We start from the raw sequence: 18,551 nt of genomic DNA on the forward strand, positions 1-18,551 counted from the left end.
TAAATCATACACACACGACCCAGTTTTTAAATGTAAGAGCAGCCACATAAAACAATAGAATACATTTTACCCAAACTGAATGTGTTCTGGGCCATAATGTGAGCATGCAAAGCATTTTTTGCAGGGATTATTTTGCATGTGCCCATCTACTGCAGGCACGGTTTATGCATTAAGTGTCGCTGTTGTGGGGACAATGGCTTTCATTACTGCATTGTTATCATTTGAGAAGTGGAGGGGATGACCTGAACAAGGAGGTTACAAGGATGCACAATGGTGCACACACCATTTGGTTACTTGCTAGTTCGTTTGATAGGTTGGTAGTACATTAAGAGAAGTGCAGGAACTGCTGTGATAAGTTCGGGTGCCCCTGTCTGTCTCAATATTATAGAACTATAACTGAAATTTACATTGGTTGTATGAATTATATTTCATTGGGTGTTTGATAATTTTAGTGATTAAAGAAGTAAATGTAAAGCTCCCTGAATAGGTGGGGTCTAAGATCAGATGCCAGATTTTACCCTTTTTGGTTGAGTATTTCATAACTTCAATTGTACAATATTATTAACTAAAAAATATTGAATATAAATTAGCTAAAGAAAATGCATGCAAATTGTTCTCAATTTTATTGGGTAAATTCTATAGTCTATAGTTTATAATGTACTACTATGGTTTCAACAGACTTAAATTTCCCTGAATCTTCAATGACTTTTCCGGACCTCCCGTATGAAGTAATGTCCAATATAACGTTTAAGTGCTGAACAGGAAAGGGCACTTAAAGAGGTTATAGAATTCAACAGTACATTTACATCATTGGTGTTGAACATTGGTGTTGCAATTCCCTGATAATTCCCTGACTTGGCACCCAAATTATCAAATTCCTTGACTTTCCCCGTCTGATTTTCCTGAAATTCCCTGACGCGTGGGAACCCGGTGATTTGTATTAGTGAGATTCATGTGTGTGGGCGTGTGCACATGCAAGGCGCATTCACTATAGTCCTGTGGCACCATATATAAATATATATCAGGCAGCAGAAAGAGGGGCGTAAATTAGTGGGTGTGACAGTGATGTGTCCATTAGACATGTGATTTAGATCAGGAATCAGGAATAGCGCTGGTGAGAGATGGCTACAGATGTCAGTGGGGGGCGGCCGCTAAAGGGACGCCTTTCGCATAAGGACGCCAGACATCCATTGTAACGCGAGGGTCTCTGCAGTGTTTAATAGTTTTTTTCGGACGGCCTTTCGCCAGGGCAGGGTTCGCTTTGAGGAACGGGGGGCATTATTCTTCAAAGAAACACCACCCCCGGACAAATGCAGTGTGGCCCACACCGAACCTCTACACACACACAAACTCCTACGCACATGCACGGCCGACACGTAACAGAGCACAGCACACATACAGGGAGTCTGTGTGTGTGTGTGTGTGTGTGTGTGTGTGTGTGTGTGTGTGCGCGTGCAATAATAAGCATTCGGCTCTCTGTTTCTCTCAGGGTCAACTGGCTTCATATGTAATATTGCTTTTGTAGAAGACTGCAGCGGTGGTGCTAAAGTTGTGAGAACTTTTTGCGATTTAAATGATTAGTACATGGATTGGATCGGCAACATATCCGATCCATTCTCTCATTCTCTCAAAGTTTGCGAGCTGACTGAAGTCTCACTTCAGTCAGATGTGACGTGTTTGGTCACATGACTTTTGATTCGGAGACATATGGGTAGACGCCGCATGACGCGCTGCAACGTACGTCAATGTCGCCGCCATATTGCGATAGGTGCTGTGGCGTGAAGCATATACATGTCTATGGAGAGAAGTGCATAAAAACTCCTCTCTTGTGCTGCTTGGGACTGTACAAACCGCTGTACGCTCCAAACCAGATCCCGGGGAGATTACATTTCATAGGTAAGGCTGGACAATTGTTTTGAATATATTTGTATATATATATTTTTATAAGTCTTAACCTTAGCTAAGCTAGGCTAAGCTAGCGAAGCTATGCATTCCTGTGTTCAAGTCAGCCTCCAAACAATGTTTTGGTTAAACGTAAGAACTACAGGGAGTGCAGAATTATTAGGCAAATGAGTATTTTGTCCACATCATCCTCTTCATGCATGTTGTCTTACTCCAAGCTGTATAGGCTCGAAAGCCTACTACCAATTAAGCATATTAGGTGATGTGCATCTCTGTAATGAGAAGGGGTGTGGTCTAATGACATCAACACCCTGTATTAGGTGTGAATAATTATTAGGCAACTTCCTTTCCTTTGGCAAAATGGGTCAAAAGAAGGACTTGACAGGCTCAGAAAAGTAAAAAATAGTGAGATATCTTGCAGAGGGATGCAACACTCTTAAAATTGCAAAGCTTCTGAAGCGTGATCATCGAACAATCAAGCGTTTCATTCAAAATAGTCAACAGGGTCGCAAGAAGCGTGTGGATAAACCAAGGCGCAAAATAACTGCCCATGAACTGAGAAAAGTCAAGCGTGCAGCTGCCAAGATGCCACTTGTCACCAGTTTGGCCATATTTCAGAGCTGCAACATCACTGGAGTGCCTAAAAGCACAAGGTGTGCAATACTCAGAGACATGGCCAAGGTAAGAAAGGCTGAAAGACGACCACCACTGAACAAGACACACAAGCTGAAACGTCAAGGCTGGGCTAAGAAATATCTCAAGACTAATTTTTCTAAAGTTTTATGGACTGATGAAATGAGAGTGAGTCTTGATGGGCCAGATGGATGGGCCCGTGGCTGGATTGGTAGCCGTGGCTCCAGTCCGACTCAGACGCCAGCAAGGTGGAGGTGGAGTACTTTGTCGAACTTTGTGTACAGAATCTACAACAGAGTGAATAAAAAAAGATGTATTCATAGTTGGGGTCCTAGTGAACCGGAATTGATCTCTTCATCGATGGTAACTTGAAAGCACATTGTAAGTCGCTCTGGATAAGGGCGTCTGCCAAATGCCGTAAATGTAAATGTACTGCCAGTTTCTGGAAGACACCTTCTTCAAGCAGTGGTATAGGAAGAAGTCTGCATCCTTCAAGAAAAACATAATTTTCATGCAGGACAATGCTCCATCACACGCGTCCAAGTACTCCACAGCGTGGCTGGCAAGAAAGGGTATAAAAGAAGAAAAACTAATGACATGGCCTCCTTGTTCACCTGATCTGAACCCCATTGAGAACCTGTGGTCCATCATCAAATGTGATATTTACAAGGAGGGAAAACAGTACACCTCTCTGAACAGTGTCTGGGAGGCTGTGGTTGCTGCTGCACGCAATGTTGATGGTGAACAGATCAAAACACTGACAGAATCCATGGATGGCAGGCTTTTGAGTGTCCTTGCAAAGAAAGGTGGCTATATTGGTCGCTGATTTGTTTTTGAATGTCAGAAATGTATATTTGTGAATGTGGAGATGTTATATTGGTTTCACTGGTAAAAATAAATAATTGAAATGGGTATATATTTGTTTTTTGTTAAGTTGCCTAATAATTATGCACAGTAATAGTCACCTGCGCACACAGATATCCCCTAAAACAGCTAAAAATAAAAACAAACTAAAAACTACTTCCAGAAACATTCAGCTTTGATATTAATGAGTTTTTTGGGTTCATTAAGAACATGGTGGTTGTTCAATAATAAAATTATTCCTCAAAAATACAACTTGCCTAATAATTCTGCACTCCCTGTATAATGCGGGATTTTATAATGGCCAAATATAATCAAAACAGTTGTTTAGCCTTACCAGGGTTTGTCATTCGACAGTAATGTAAAAGATTTATTTGTGATTATTTTGTGATTTATTTAATTTAGTAGAATATTGTATTTTGAAAGCACTGGGCATTTCAGGTTGTTATAAGTAGTTTGTATGTTTCACTTTGAAATTAAACATTTCACTATTAGTAATTTGTATGTGACTTTTCATTGATATACAAGCAAGTGTCCTTTATCATATCGCATTCGCATATCGCAATATTGATCTCAATAATCGCAATATGTCTTTTTCCCCAAATCGTGCAGCCCTAGTCATGACCAAAAGTTTTGAAAATGATAAAAATACCGTTTTCCTCAAAGCTTCTGTTTTTATTATTACAATTAGCACGTTATGCTATGAAGAGTAATCAGATGAAAGACGTCCCTCTTTGCCATGAAAATGAACATAACCCTGCACCAGCAATGAGGTAAGGAGTTTTGGGGGATGGCCTGGTGTCAGCAAGGTAACCACTTCTCAACAAGAAAAACATCATGTACAGACTGATATTCTGCAAAAAGTACAGGGATTGGACTGCTGAGGACTTGGGTGAAGTCCAGGGCAGTGAGCTCATTCACAATTTTTCCTAAGAACACAGCCATGAATAAAGAATTCTACCAACCATCCAAGAATGGTTTAGTGAAGAACAATGCTTTTTCCAGCATGATTGAGAGCCGTGCTATAAGACCACAGTGATAACTAAGTACAAAACTAAGGAACAAAACATAAATTTTGGGTCCATGGCCAGGAAACGCCTTGTAATTATACTTCAGTACACCACAGAAACAACTGACAAAAACACTGAAACAGCAAACTTTGTGAAAACCAGTATATGAGTCATTCTGAAAACCTTTGGCCATGACTGTATGTGTGATAACCTTCCTTTACTTTACTTTGCAGATGCAAAGTGACTTTGCAGATCCAAAGTGACTTGACAAGCGGAAGACACCAGCAATTCTCATTCGGTTTCTATAGATTTTGAGTTACAAAACTAAGAGCCCTGATAAGGCCTAACTTGTCTGGAAAAAAATTGCTACGGAATTGTTAAGTGCTAGACGAAATGTTGTTATTTTTTTTAACACGTGTGTGCATGTGCGTGCTTCTTAAAGGTGGTAGTAGTCTTGGCTAGGTGAATGGAGCAGGGCAAGTTGTTCCACCAGCCAGGGACAACAAAAGGGGAAGAGAGTCGATTGGGATCGGAGACCCCGTGAAGAGGGAATTTTGCTGATCTGAGAGGGCGTGCAGGAGTGTAGCTAGCTAGTAGTGTGTTGATATAGTGTGAACAGAAGAGAAAAATTACAAAACAAACAAAACCTCACTCATTTCAGATGAGATGAAAGATGGGCTATGGGTCGACCCATATAATTTATAGGTCAGCAATAATGTGCTCACTGACTGACCTGCTGCTGTGTTTCTTTAAATAAGCTCTCGCTTGCCTAGTGCAGCTACCATATTGAAACGAGACCAATCAGACACACACTGCATAGTGCAATAATTAAACATTCCGACATTATTCAGCCCAGAACAAATGGGCGTTATTCCTGACAGGTCATCTACTCCCACACGTATAGAATGGATGAATTGACAGCACAAATCCTGCTCTGGAAGATGACTGGCTCCCACCCACTGGCTCAATCCCCTGGTGGCTCTATTCCCAGTATGACACAAGAGGGGCCGCAGAAAAGGAGAGAAAAAGAAACAGGAGGCATTTTAATGGCCAAGCGGGAGCCACGGCACAGGTGTTGGTAGCAGCTGGTCTTATTTTTACCTTCCTGTAGTCAGAGTACCAATACAAGCCACAGCCAGGAAAAGGAGCCGTTTAACCAGGTCATATCAGTCTGCCTGTTAACTAAATGGAGTGACAATAGCGAGAGCATGTTAAAAGTGGAAGTAGATTCTCAACACCACTGGCTGTAGAAGAACAAAAGAAGAACAAAACGCTTAAAATCACAACCAGTCAACAAAATATGGAGGCCTGAAGACAGACAGATGGCTGGAAGGTGTCATGTGTCAAGGCAAAACAGAAGCAGGTGGTTTCATTCACAAATAATTGTCACTTACTACCAGCCGACAATCAAGTTCCTCATTTAATGAGAACGTCAAATTGATTCTTCTCCTACCTACCCCAAATCATCTCCTCAACTCTTCTCCACCATCAGATTGTCTTCTCTCACCTTCACACCTTTGGTGAGTGTTCTGTTTAGCAGTGTCTTCGGCTTTGTATACTAAAGGCCCACTTCGTATTTGGGCTCATCGATCACACTACATTGTCTTCTGATGTCCGGTTTCCACTGATGCCATGATGTTTTTTCAGAAAGATGAAAAGAAAAATGGGCGGATAACTGAAGAATGAGCTGGACGTATGGATGGATGGATTGTTTTCGAGACGGTGCTGATTGGTGGAGTGTCTGCTGGTGAGTGAAATTGCCATGAATGAAGCGCTGTGTCCCTGATGTACCCCAGGGCTGACAGATGCCGCACGTGTTACGGCACTTTGTCTCTTAGTTCTCCGCGAGGCGAGACTGTGCGTGAGACACCCCAGAAATTGTCGCCATCGCTCAGACAACATGGCTGCTGGAAGCAGGGAACTCAATCAACAAAACCAGGAAAGGGTCTCAATTGCTCAAGGCCCAAACATCCTACTACCCAGCATCAGCCAAGTGCTCATGCCTCTTTACCAGGGTTGCGGGGATTAACTTGTTTGACGATTAACCGCGATCGCGGTTGCGGTTAATGTTGCGATTAATCCAACCCAACATTGCAAATATAAATAAATAAATAAATCCACCAGGATTTTGGCAGCAACAAATGAGCAGATCTACCAATAGATTAATTATATTTTATTTACACATTTATATTTGTAATATTTCTGTTTTCTAAAAAGCTGCAATACATAGCTCCTTAAGTTTAAAACCTTTAAATAATGTGTTTGTGTGATTTTCGTATGTTAATACAGTTGTGAAATCAATTAATGTAAAAACTAATCAAGATAATCCTGAAATTTACTTATTTCTCTGTCTATAATTGTACCACCATAAACCCTACTCTGTATGGGTATTTGTACATGTGCAAGGAAAGGGGAAGAGTCTGGAGAAAGTGGATTGAGAGGCAGAGAGGCGAGTGAAAGCAGCAGTCAGATGCAGATGACATAGAATACGCAGGGTCAAGGCCATACAGCATATACATACAACACAACCAAGCAATGAATAGAGCAACACACATCTTCATGTCTGAACGTTTAAATAGAGACGTCACAAGAAAAGCAGGAAGGGGGGTTCTGAAAAGAAAGGTGAAGACAGTCTGTACCTGAATGTTGTCAAAGGATGCCTTGTTTGTCACGTCGTACAGAAGAAGCAGAGCTGTAAGAGAAGAGAGCACAGAAAAGGTACGGTCATCATGCAATCAGTGCTAATTATACAAATCCAGTATGACCATGGAAAGAAAAGCCTCACGTCTGAGGGTTGGGAAGAAAAATATTATTTGAAGAGACTGGCCAGGGGACAATTATGGCAGAGCAGTCACATAATCGCCTGGTAAGATGGTGCAATGATGAGGAGGGCGGTATTTTATCCATTTCATTTGATTTACAACGAGACTGGAAAGAGGTTGGTGGGAGCATCAGCTCTCGCAAAACCATCCATCACAATACGGCGCTGGGGTTCCACCTGGTCGCCTCATCAAATTTGTTCCTGGACTGTGTCCTAATGAGATTTTAACCACATGCGCCTGTAATTAGCTTGATTGAAACCTGATGCTAGGCCAACATAACGTGCAAATGCACTTCAACTCCTGTGTTGCAACTCCTTTAATGCTGCAAAAATACGTGACATTGTATGTAGTGGTTGTGGTTTTGCTTATCATGTGTTGCTTGGCGATGCTGATGTTATTCACAAAGGCTCTCAAATATAATGTGATATATGTACATGATATAAGTATTTTTGCTGATATATGTACATGATATAAGAATATTTGCGCTGTGCATCTGGGTGGTAATTTCCATTATTTATTGAATACCCATAAAAATAAAACAAATCAGATCTGGCACTTTTGCCCTTTTTTGAGGATAAAAATGCTAAATAAAAGGTAAAATTAGGACAATTATAGCAGCCATAGACCTGATTGAACAAAAACTGCTAGTCGGCTTCCCAACTGCGTTGTTCATGGCCCTCTGCCTATGAAAATGAAGGTAATTTCACTCTCCTTGTTAACCGCACTGCTTTTCCTTTCCTCCCGTTTCTTCACCCTCCTGCTCCTGCTGTGTTCTCAGTGTGTGAGTAGTGCAGTCACATCTCAACCAGAAACAAGACAAGGGAGATCTGTCTGAGAATCTGGTTTGTGTTTGTAGCTATGCTGTCCAATTTAATTTTAACCCCACAGGGACATTCACGGACTCAGACTTCCTGGTCTGACTGTCACTTTTAGCTCATCCAGACACGATATCTGCATTTTAAAGCCAGACATGACCGGGAAGTTTTACACGTACATGATGTACTGTATATGGCTACATTGGAGTTTCAGAAATAGATGCTATAGACACATGATTTGATATTTTTGGAGGTCAGTCATCTTCAAAAGAAATGACACAATGACTTAAAGGTACGAAGGTAAATGTCTTTGAGTGGCTTAAGCGCACATTAAATCTCAAATCTGGACTTTTGACTGATCCTGTTACAGTCCATGTACACTACCAATCAAGAGTTTGGTCTGTAGTTGTTTTTGGCGGACTGATTTAATTTTAGTTTTATTCTAGTGTTTGTGTCAAGTCCATAGTCATTCAAAGGTCTTGCATTTTTTACATTATAGAACAAAACTGAAGACACAGGACTATTAAATAACGTGAGGTTATGTAATAAACAAAAACAAAAAAACAAGGCAAAACTTTTTTCCTGTAATGGCAGCATTTCACACTCTTGGCTTCTCTCCACCACCTTTACACATCAGGGATGGTTTCCAACAGTCTTTTATGCTAAACACTTTCTTATCGTTCACTCATGTTAATGAGCAGCTCATGAAGCGACTTTGGATGACGACATTAGTGAACAAAGCAGTACTTCACTTTCTCCCACTGCAAAAAATACTAAATATGTTTCTTTCATTGGATTCTTCAAAATGGCTCCATCTTAGTCTCCATAACCGCCAGAGTAGGAGCGTCCAAAACTTTGACTGGTAGTGTATATTAACCTAGCAAAGATGAATCAGTCTGATGGCAGCAATTTAAAACGGTGGTTCTACAGAGCATCATTTCATTTTCACATTTGTCATTTTTGGTTTCATGCTGTTTGATTTCAGGAGTAAAAATAAAAACCAAACTGAAACAAGTTCTGCTCTTTGCGTTCCCTTTAACAGATCCATTGCCGCCACCCAGTGCAGCTTGGCTCCCAATTCATTTACAGGGGAGTGCCACTATTTATCTTTCTTAGGAGGCTGCTGGAGTGAAGGTGCACGCTGGAATGTAATTACGGTCTCCAGAGGTGTGAGACGGGAGGAGCTTGCATTCCTGCTGGCTGATAAAAGCGGTTTATTTTCTTGATTTCTTATTTTTTTTAAAGCATGCAGAGGGCGGTCCAAATAACCAGCCAGAGGAAAGTACAAAAAGAGAAAAAGCAAGAATAGACTCTTGCTTTATCAGCGATTCACAGACTAGGGTAGGGTGGGCATGTGTGTCTGAAAGGGTGAACGACACTCCACGCTAATTAAACCGTTACTGCGAGCGTGTTTATCTGTGTGTGTAAAAAGACAGCAGCTGTAAAAACAAGCGCATTAAAGCGTGGGGTGGGGTGGGGAGGGGTAGTATGACTCCCCCTAGTGACAAGTTAAGAACAGTTCGGCCAAACGCTAATAATTTCATTTCAGCCCCACCGACACTCATTTTATACTCTTACGTGGCTGGGCATGGTACATTTAGCAGTGCAATACTGAATCGCTGCTTGTTTTCCAGCTACTAATGGTTGAATTGCTGGTATTTGTGAACACACCATGTTGTACACACTTTTTGGAAGTTACAAAAAAATATGTTTGTATGGGGGTAAGAAAGCGGCCCCGTAATCAGCAAGTTGCCGGCTTGAATCCCAATCCGCCAAATGTGCCACTGAGCAAAGCACCGTCCCCGCACACCCCTCATGGCTGCCCACTGCTCACTTTACTTTATGTACAAAAAAATTGTGTACAACATCAACGCCTCTTCATGCAGACTAAAACAGTCCCCCTTTTTTGCAATAAAATATCTTGACCACCCATCTACAGTCCTCTTTATGGTATGAATCCATTATCTGACTCATCATTGATATACAAACAGAGAATGGAAAAAAAGGCATTAGTTTGTGTGTAAAATAGTATTCTTGTTGAATATGAAATTAAGCATAAATTAAGCCCTATTCCACACACTAGTTCCACTAGCTAGTGCACCATAGAAAAATCTCCTTTATAAAGTAAAGATTGTGTGTGATACTGAATTGAATGGGTTGAATTAAATAGTTTGACAAGACAAGAGCGCATCATTCACTGGATTGGAACCGGCTGCAGTTTGAGAGAAAAAAATCGAAAGCCTTAGACTATAATTCTGCTTCAAAAGTGTCCATCTAACAAGCAATTACATGCATTACATTTTATTCTCAATCTCAGCTCTTTAGAGAAAAGTTCTTAGTCAACCAACTGCAACAAAGTTTCATCTCCCTGCATTCTTCTTTCAATTAATTTAACTAAATAACACATTTATATTGTAATCCAGGGGGAGACAGAAGGTTCTCAATAAGTGTTCAAATAATTAAAAATATGGATCCTGACTTTGGAAAGCAGCATATAGAATATTCCCCTTATGTCTGGTTCCATATCTGATCGGTGACAGGCCAGTATGAATTGTTCTTGGTCATGAGAGAACCGGCCTCTGCATTACAGAAAAAAAAAACGTCACAAGCTGGACTCGCACTGACATGGGATGTCAAGAACAAATGAACTGGGCGAATAGATAGAGAGAGAATTCTGGTTGCAGTACCTGCATAGCCATAAGCTGGGCCTGTATGAAATCCAGGGGCATATATGAAAGTGGTCAAAAATACACAAATCTGCCAAAAATACAAATCTGTCACACACAAACACACACACACACACACACACACACACCATGAGGTTTCATGTATACACTGCAGGTGCCAACATACATGTTTCTCTTTGAGTGGTGTGATGAATCCGTTGACAAATTGAATTGTTCGTGAGAGAGGTGCCTGCCAATCAAAGTGCAATCAATTCTAATTCGGGTGATGGCCAGTCAAATTGCCTTTTTTCAAAGACTGATGTTGGTTTTCTCGAAAGATACCTAGTTTCCCACAATCCTGCCCTCGCCATACAGTGCACTTTGACCAGACAACTTGTCTGTTTCTAAATATGCAATCAATGGATACACACATACACAGACATAGAGAAAGAGTGACTTATTACAAAGTCAACAGTGTGGAGGTAATCATTTTTGAATGGCAGCTCAGTAATTACAGTCATTTTTACGAAGAGAGTGGTCAAAGGCACGCTCCACCACGCACATCCTTCACAAAGCACTTCCCCTCGCTCTCAACATGAGACGGTGCAAAATAGAAATGGGAGAGACAACAGTAACAAAGCAATGATTGGCAGAAAGACAACGATGGGCAGAAAGATGACAAGAGGAAAATGTGGAGAAAAGGGGAAAATGGCTTCTAAATATACAGCGCCTCCCTCTCTCTCTCGCTTTCTCTCTCTCACTCACACACCTAAGTCCACTCTCGGCTCTGTGAGCACGTGATCTGCTTGAGGAAGCTGCTCGAGGCCTCATGTAGCTAAGAGAGTCATTTGGCTCCATTTTTAACCCCCCCACCCCCTCATCTCTCCCTCCCTCTTGGAAGCAGATGAATGGGATGGATGCTCTGGCATGACTGCAGAAGCTGTGAAAGTGATGAAGGCAGATGGGGGAGATGGAGAGGAAGTCACCGGTCTGCTGTGTGATGGGGTTACTGGAGGGTGTTGGTATGCAGTGTTCTCTATTTGAACATTTTTGAACGTTGAACTGAACCAAGTGTTTTACAAAATCTAGTGGGTTTATGGCAAGTTTTATTGCATGCCGTGCCCAATCTGATCTAGCAGAATGGAAAAACATTTGGAACAAAATCAGCCACTGAGACAGAATGAGAGTGTATTCTACAAATACAGATCATGCACCAACACCCAGCATCTGCTGCAACCAGTTGGTCTGAATCAGTTTTAATGAAGAAAATAGTGGCCTATTCATAAAAAAAATTAACATGAACTGGTTCATTTGAAACTCTTCAAAATATAGGCAACATATTTCACTGAAATTTACAGAAAAATTGACTGTCATCAGTCAACGTAGTTGAGTGATGACAATGCAAGACACAGCCTTTACAAATCCCAGTGAGTCGTATGCCTGCTGCCATAAAGGTTTTTGGAGAGTTGGAGAGGCCAGGTTTTTGGAGAGTTCCAAGGTGAATCTGCACCTCTCTTTTTTGGATGGGACACGTGGTGCGGCACAGATGGGATCAACAGATTGCAGGCGCTGTGAATACAGTTAAAGTCTCATTTCTCCCATTTGTTTTATTCACATGTTGTTTAATCACTTGCTAAATATGGATCAATAAAAGTGAAAATGGAAAAGGGGAAATGTGTCAGGGGAGCGGTCAACTTACGCATTCCAAAAAAATTATTTAAAATACCCAAGAGAAATACTTTATTCAAAATAAAGAATATTATTTAAGAATATTATTTAATGTAATTTATATGAAACGAGAATAAAAGGAATTGAATAATATAATAGTTTAAAATAAAGAATAAAATATAATTAAATGTCATTCCAACAAGCTGCAAACTGAAAGACATTAAATATCCAATAAATTCCATTCTGGTGCCATTTATGTAAGAGAAGTACAGCACGCCCTTGGCCACAGAATGTTCAAGATGAAGAGAACAAAACAAGCTGGAAGCTTCCAAAGTGAATTGCTTTACTTTAATTCAATCTGAAACTGTGGGCTATTGACTAACTCGGTTTGCTTTAATGCAAAATAGTGTCAGGTGTGATAATGGAAAATAATGAAAACACAAAATGTCACCGCAGCTCGGTCAGTCAGACAAATTTTGGGAAATCAATCACTGGTTTACAATGATGGCTGAAGGCATGTTGCAAAAAAATCACACCAGATGCTTCGACAAAGAGAGCAAGCCAGCACCTTACAGAGAGACGTCACAGAGAAGCCACGTCCGGGCAGGTCTGCCAGATCAAATAATCATTATTTAAGAAGCCACTGTTGTTAACACCATGAAACTTGTACAAGGGACACTTTCCCCCAGATGAACATTAAATAAAGTGTAAATGTCCAAATCTGATGAGTCTGGCTATGGCAACGTGGCCAGGTGACACACAACAGAGCTACAGTGCACTTCACACACTACACAGCCGTAAAATGTATTGCTTTGAAAAAGCCCAGCAATTATTAAAACACGTGTAAATAGCAACCCAGTCACATCTCAGTGTTCCACTGATTAATTGTAGCTTTCAGTCTTAGATTTTCAAATCTTTCACATCAATTTCAATAGAAGGATCTACTGAAATTAAAATGGTTCAGTTCAAAAAGTAAACTAACAGAAGGGGTTTCCTTAGCGTAATTAATTATCAAGGAAAACACATTTATAGGTCCATTAAATGGACAAGTGAAATCATGATGTCTCCAAGATGCAAAAATAGATCAGCACTATCCTCTCTAGAATTCTACATAAAATTTATGAATAGAAATATAGGTTCCAAAAAATATAGGCCCATTTTTGGACCTGTGGATGGTAGTGGATGGTAGTGGCCTACTGGGTTCAAATCCCACTTACTACCATTGTGTCCCTGAGCAAGACACTTATCCCTAAATTGCTCCAGGGGGACTGTCCCTGTAACTACTGATTGGATAAGGGCATCTGATAAATGCTGTAAATGTAAATGGACCACTTTGCTTTCTCAGAAGGGCAAGAAACTTTGTTTCATCACATTTATGACAATGGAACGACAACCTCTCCAGTTAAACTATCTATGGTTATAGGATGGCTATAGTAACATTTGTGTGGGTGTTTCCCTTGGTATTGGAAAAGGACAGAATTGAAAAGAAAATGAAAGAAAATAGAAATAGGAAGGTGGTGTGGTAATTTCAATATTCCAATATAATATCACTATGCTGCGAATTATGGAGACAATGAACAAACAAATGCTTTATTTGAACCCAGCGCTTGAAATGTGAATAAGGTGTAACCTACTTGAACATGGCATGGCAAAAGCCAAAAATCAGCAGATTAGTGATTCTGAATAGGTGCATTTCCAAAACCTCGCTTAAAAGCTATGTTGGGTTTCACTAATTGACCATGTCAACAAAAAGGTGTGTGGCTAGTTTCTCCTCTTCAATTTAATTAGGTTAAATTCAGAAGACATACATGATGTGACATAAATGAACATGCCCCATGTACTATGTGTCACAGAGGACTCATCATCAAGTCTACAGAGAAGCTTAACATCCATCCCATCCTTAAAGCTTCTAAAAGCAAGACCCTGAAGTCAGTTCCTGATCCACAGCAGAGTTCAAATTCACCCTTCATTCAACAGACTGATATTTTTTGCACTTTAATGGAGAAGACAATTCATCATAATTCTCTGTATTGCAGCCTTTCATTGATAAGATTGTAATCTTTGTACAAACACAGTCTTTGTTCTGGCCACCATCTCTTATGCCTATATTTAGAACAGCTCATGGTAAGTTTCTACAATAAAAACCACTGCCAAAACAGTCCCAATTCAAGCGCATTTGTCTGGGCGTGGCGTGTTTACAAAAGGCATGTTTAAGACATTAGACTCTTTCACCTCAAACCACAGCTGCATTATCTAAGGCGCATTGATTCTGCCCATTACAGCAGGATGTTGGGTGCTACAGTGTCTGTTCGCCTCCCATCAGAGAGAGTCAGCAGGGGGACGATTGCAATGTCAAAGTACTCTTCAGAGACACTCATCTTTTGCCTGCATAAATTACCTGAGAGCGAGTGGCCTGTGCAGTTTAGAATGTGTGGTACTGAACATGCATAGTGAAGGCACTATTTTCAAGCAGGTGCAAAGCTACATTTACATTTACAGCATTTACCAGACGCCCTTATCCAGAACGATTTACAAACAGTAGTTACAGGGACAGTCCCCCCCTGGAGCAACTTCGTGTTAAGTGTCTTCCTCGGGGACACAATGTTAGTAAATGGGATTTGAACCTGGGTCTTGTGGTTCATTTGTGAGTGTGTTACCCACTTGGCCACTACCACCCTAAGGATGGGGCTCGCTCTTGAGTGTAATGTAAACCATCCTCAGGATTTACATAGTAGATAAAACTAGAAAGAACCACTTAGTAGTCATTCATATCCATATGAGCCCATGATAATTCCATATTATTGACCGCACATGCTACTTCCTCATTCTGGGTGATTTAAAGTTCCCATATTCTGAAATTTTCACTTTGTGAGACTATTTAACATTAATACGAGTTCCCCTAGCCTAACTATGCTCCTGCAGTGGCTATACTGTACATGGTGAAAAGGGTGTAAAGAGGTGTGAACAGTGCCTTGGCCATTCTGCTTTGCCGTTCAGCTCAGACGGTTAGATCTGGAATATCTCCCATTGTGTTGTCATAAGGGGAATGATTACATGCTTTATCCAGCCTGAGAATTTCTCACCCCTCCCCTAAAAAAAGTGTAAAAATGGGTGTTTTTTTTTTTTTTTTTACTTCTATCATGCATGTCTCTGAAGAACCAGTAGGTTAATTTTTCTTTCTGGAAAAACACTGACATGACTTCCTGGTTGCACCAAACATTGTGGTTGGTGAATGGTGTTGATGACATCATTTCCACGAATGCATGCTCATTTCTATAAGGTTTAAAGCAACAGACACTGAAACGGCCTGTCCTGGGGAAATATCATTGTGGGACTGGCACAAAGTGGCTGTAATTCTGCAGGAGGAGAATTTTGGAGTGCCTTCAGATATAGTATCAGGGGACCACTATGCCCGAGATCAAACATTTTTCATAAAACATTTAAAGCCACAATCGTTTTTACATTTAGCACTTAGCAGACACCCTTATCCAGAGCAACTTACAATCAGTAGTTACAGGAGCAACTGTCTCGCTCAGGGATACAATGGTGGTAAGTTGGTCTATTTCTTCCTTAGTGAAAATAGTAACCTATGTGATTAGCTTTTTTTTTTAGCTTTAGCAATTATTTGCTGTTGTTTCCATTCATTCCTGTTTCCATTTAAAATTTCCATTCACACCATCACACACCTATACAAATGATCCTGTGTTTTAGTGTGTGTGTGTGTGTGTGTGTGTGTGTGCAGCTATACAGTTTATTGCCTGCAGGGCCAAACGGTCTGGGAGCACAAATGCACCATAAATAGCAGTTTTCCTACTTCCAGCTGAGAAGGAATCACATACGCAGGCATACACCATACACACAAACATGCACACTCAAACACACACAATGTTTAGCCTTGGGCCAAACTTCAGTGTCACAGCCCAAGCCTTCCCCTGCCAGCCCTAATGAGATACCAGCACACGGCTCCTGTTGTGCTGCTCCTTCCCCTCTAAATCCCAGTAAAATCACCTGCTGTGGTGAGTGATGGGACATAAATAAATAAATGCATGAATGAATACGGCCTGCACTTCACATTCAAGTTTTTACTTTCGGCTGGATTAAACCAAAAGAGTCAATTTCAAAAAACTTATAAATGATATCTCACCCTCAAATAGATAACATTTAGGTCAATCATTAGTGAAAGTGAAGTGATTGTCATTCTGAAACACTGCAGCACAGCACATGTGCACCCAACGAAATGTGTCCTCTGCTTTTAACCATCACCCTTGGTGAGCAGTGGGCAGCCATGACAGGTGCCCGGGGAGCAGTGTGTGGGGACAGAGCTTTGCTCAGTGGCACCTCAGTGACACCTTGGCGGATCGGGATTCGAACCGGCCAACCTTCTACAGTTGGAACCAGTGTTATTTAAGTCTGATGTGGTTTAAAAATGCTTAATATCTTCTTGCCAAGATGTAAAGATGTCTCCAGAGCATTAACTAATGTTTGTGAAAGAGTTTGGGACAATTGTGTCACCACAGGTTCTTAGAGATTATCAATAGATAACTTACTAACATCCAGCTAATTTAGCCACAGAGCAGATCACTGACGTCTCTAAAAGAACACCAAAATCTCCTCACAGGTTCTACCTATAACTCTTGCAACTTTTGGGGTGAAAGTGCCAAAAAAGATTGGAAATCATTTGACCCGCATTAGAGATCTGTCCAGAAGAACATTTGAACAAGGCTACAGTTTGCCCATTTACATTTAGAAGAAGAACCTCATACCATATGTGAAGCAGGGGGTTAAACATTTCTTTAGTTCAGGTTCCAGTGAACTTTGTCATTCCAGCTATGTACAGGTTAGACAGTGCATAGTGAAATGAAACAACATTTCTCTGGAATCTGCAACAGAGACAAACAGGGCTACATAAAGTGCAAACATAGGACAAAGGCAGTGCAAGAATAACAAAACAAAACAAGTAGACAACAAACAAGTCTAACAGTGCTAAGCCAGTGAAATGAGTGACAAGTAAGTAAAGAAGTGCAAAGATACTGCTGTGATGGCGAAGCTGGAGAAGTGTTTTCCGGTTGTAGACATGAACATCATTTTCTCAGATGTCCATGTCTTTGTAAGTGCGCCGAAAAACAAAATGATACAGAATAGCACCATTTTGGATCCGCAGTGGCCGCTGGACGAAGTACTGCCTCAGCTATGGATTCAACTTTCAGTCATGGATTCTGCAACATATGTATGGGAGAGAGGCCATCTTTATGAAGGTTGAAGTTGATCTGGTAATGATTCTAAGCACTCTAACAAATTCACAAAAAATGGCACATTTTGGGGTCTTGTAAAAGCCCCCCAGAAGCCCCACTGGATTTGCAAAGTGCAGCAGATGCACAAATTTTTTTTTTTTTTTTATTACTGAAGGAAGTTTACACATAATTGTACTCAGAGACTGGTGTACAATTATGCAAAATGCCTTGAAGTTAATTCTGCTAAAGGAGGCATACTACACCACCATGGAGGACAAGGGTGAACTTAGAACTGTTCCTGGCACTCTGGACCAAATGTATGCTTCGTCCTGTCACCCGGTGAGTATTCCCTGTTTCGTTTTTGGAATAATGTGTTTGCACCCTCCCTGCTCTGCACTTCCATGATAGAATACAGCAGCCGATTCCTCCCCTCTGGGAGACTCACAGCTTTCCCCGCTCCAGAGGACCCATCAGCACTCCCACCCGGTCCTGGTTTATGGCCCTTGGTTTTAAAGTACCGGGCAGGGATCACGGTGGTCGACGGCAGTTCTGGCAGGCTCCCTGGTCTGTCCAGCGGGGCCTGTCTCAGGGAGTGGCCGGAGAAGACGTTGGGAGTCTGAGAGCAGTGGGATTTCTGAAGCGGTGATCATGATTTGGGGCACCAGGATTTCATTGATGCACCCCACGCTTCTCCCCCTGGAAATATATGCCCCCCACGCAACCCTCCTGAGGAGAGGTACTCTCATATCTTTTAGTGTTATCACCTGTCTGTCAGTTCAAATGTATCGTGAATGTGGATGTATTAGTCCTATCACCCGGCGAGCATTCAATGTTAAATTGCTGTTTGTTTTTTGTGTCCCCTGAATCATCTTGACAAAATTTTTAAGTTATTTGTTAAATAAATTATTGAAAAGGATTAAATATAGGCTCACGTAATGGTCAA

At 41.1% G+C, this 18,551-nt stretch overlaps 1 protein-coding gene across 1 annotated transcript in view; it reads right to left on the reverse strand.

Annotated features, from left to right (window-relative positions):
• rab26 (RAB26, member RAS oncogene family) overlaps positions 1-18,551 on the reverse strand; it is a 63,009-nt gene that overhangs the window by 13,360 nt on the left and 31,098 nt on the right. The window contains exon 5 of the mRNA XM_028964963.1: positions 7,046-7,098. Coding sequence (XP_028820796.1) covers positions 7,046-7,098 — 53 coding nt within the window. The remainder of the gene's footprint in view (positions 1-7,045; positions 7,099-18,551) is intronic.

This window comes from Denticeps clupeoides, chromosome 2 (assembly GCF_900700375.1).
Source record: "Denticeps clupeoides chromosome 2, fDenClu1.1, whole genome shotgun sequence".
Taxonomy (NCBI): Eukaryota; Metazoa; Chordata; class Actinopteri; order Clupeiformes; family Denticipitidae; genus Denticeps; species Denticeps clupeoides.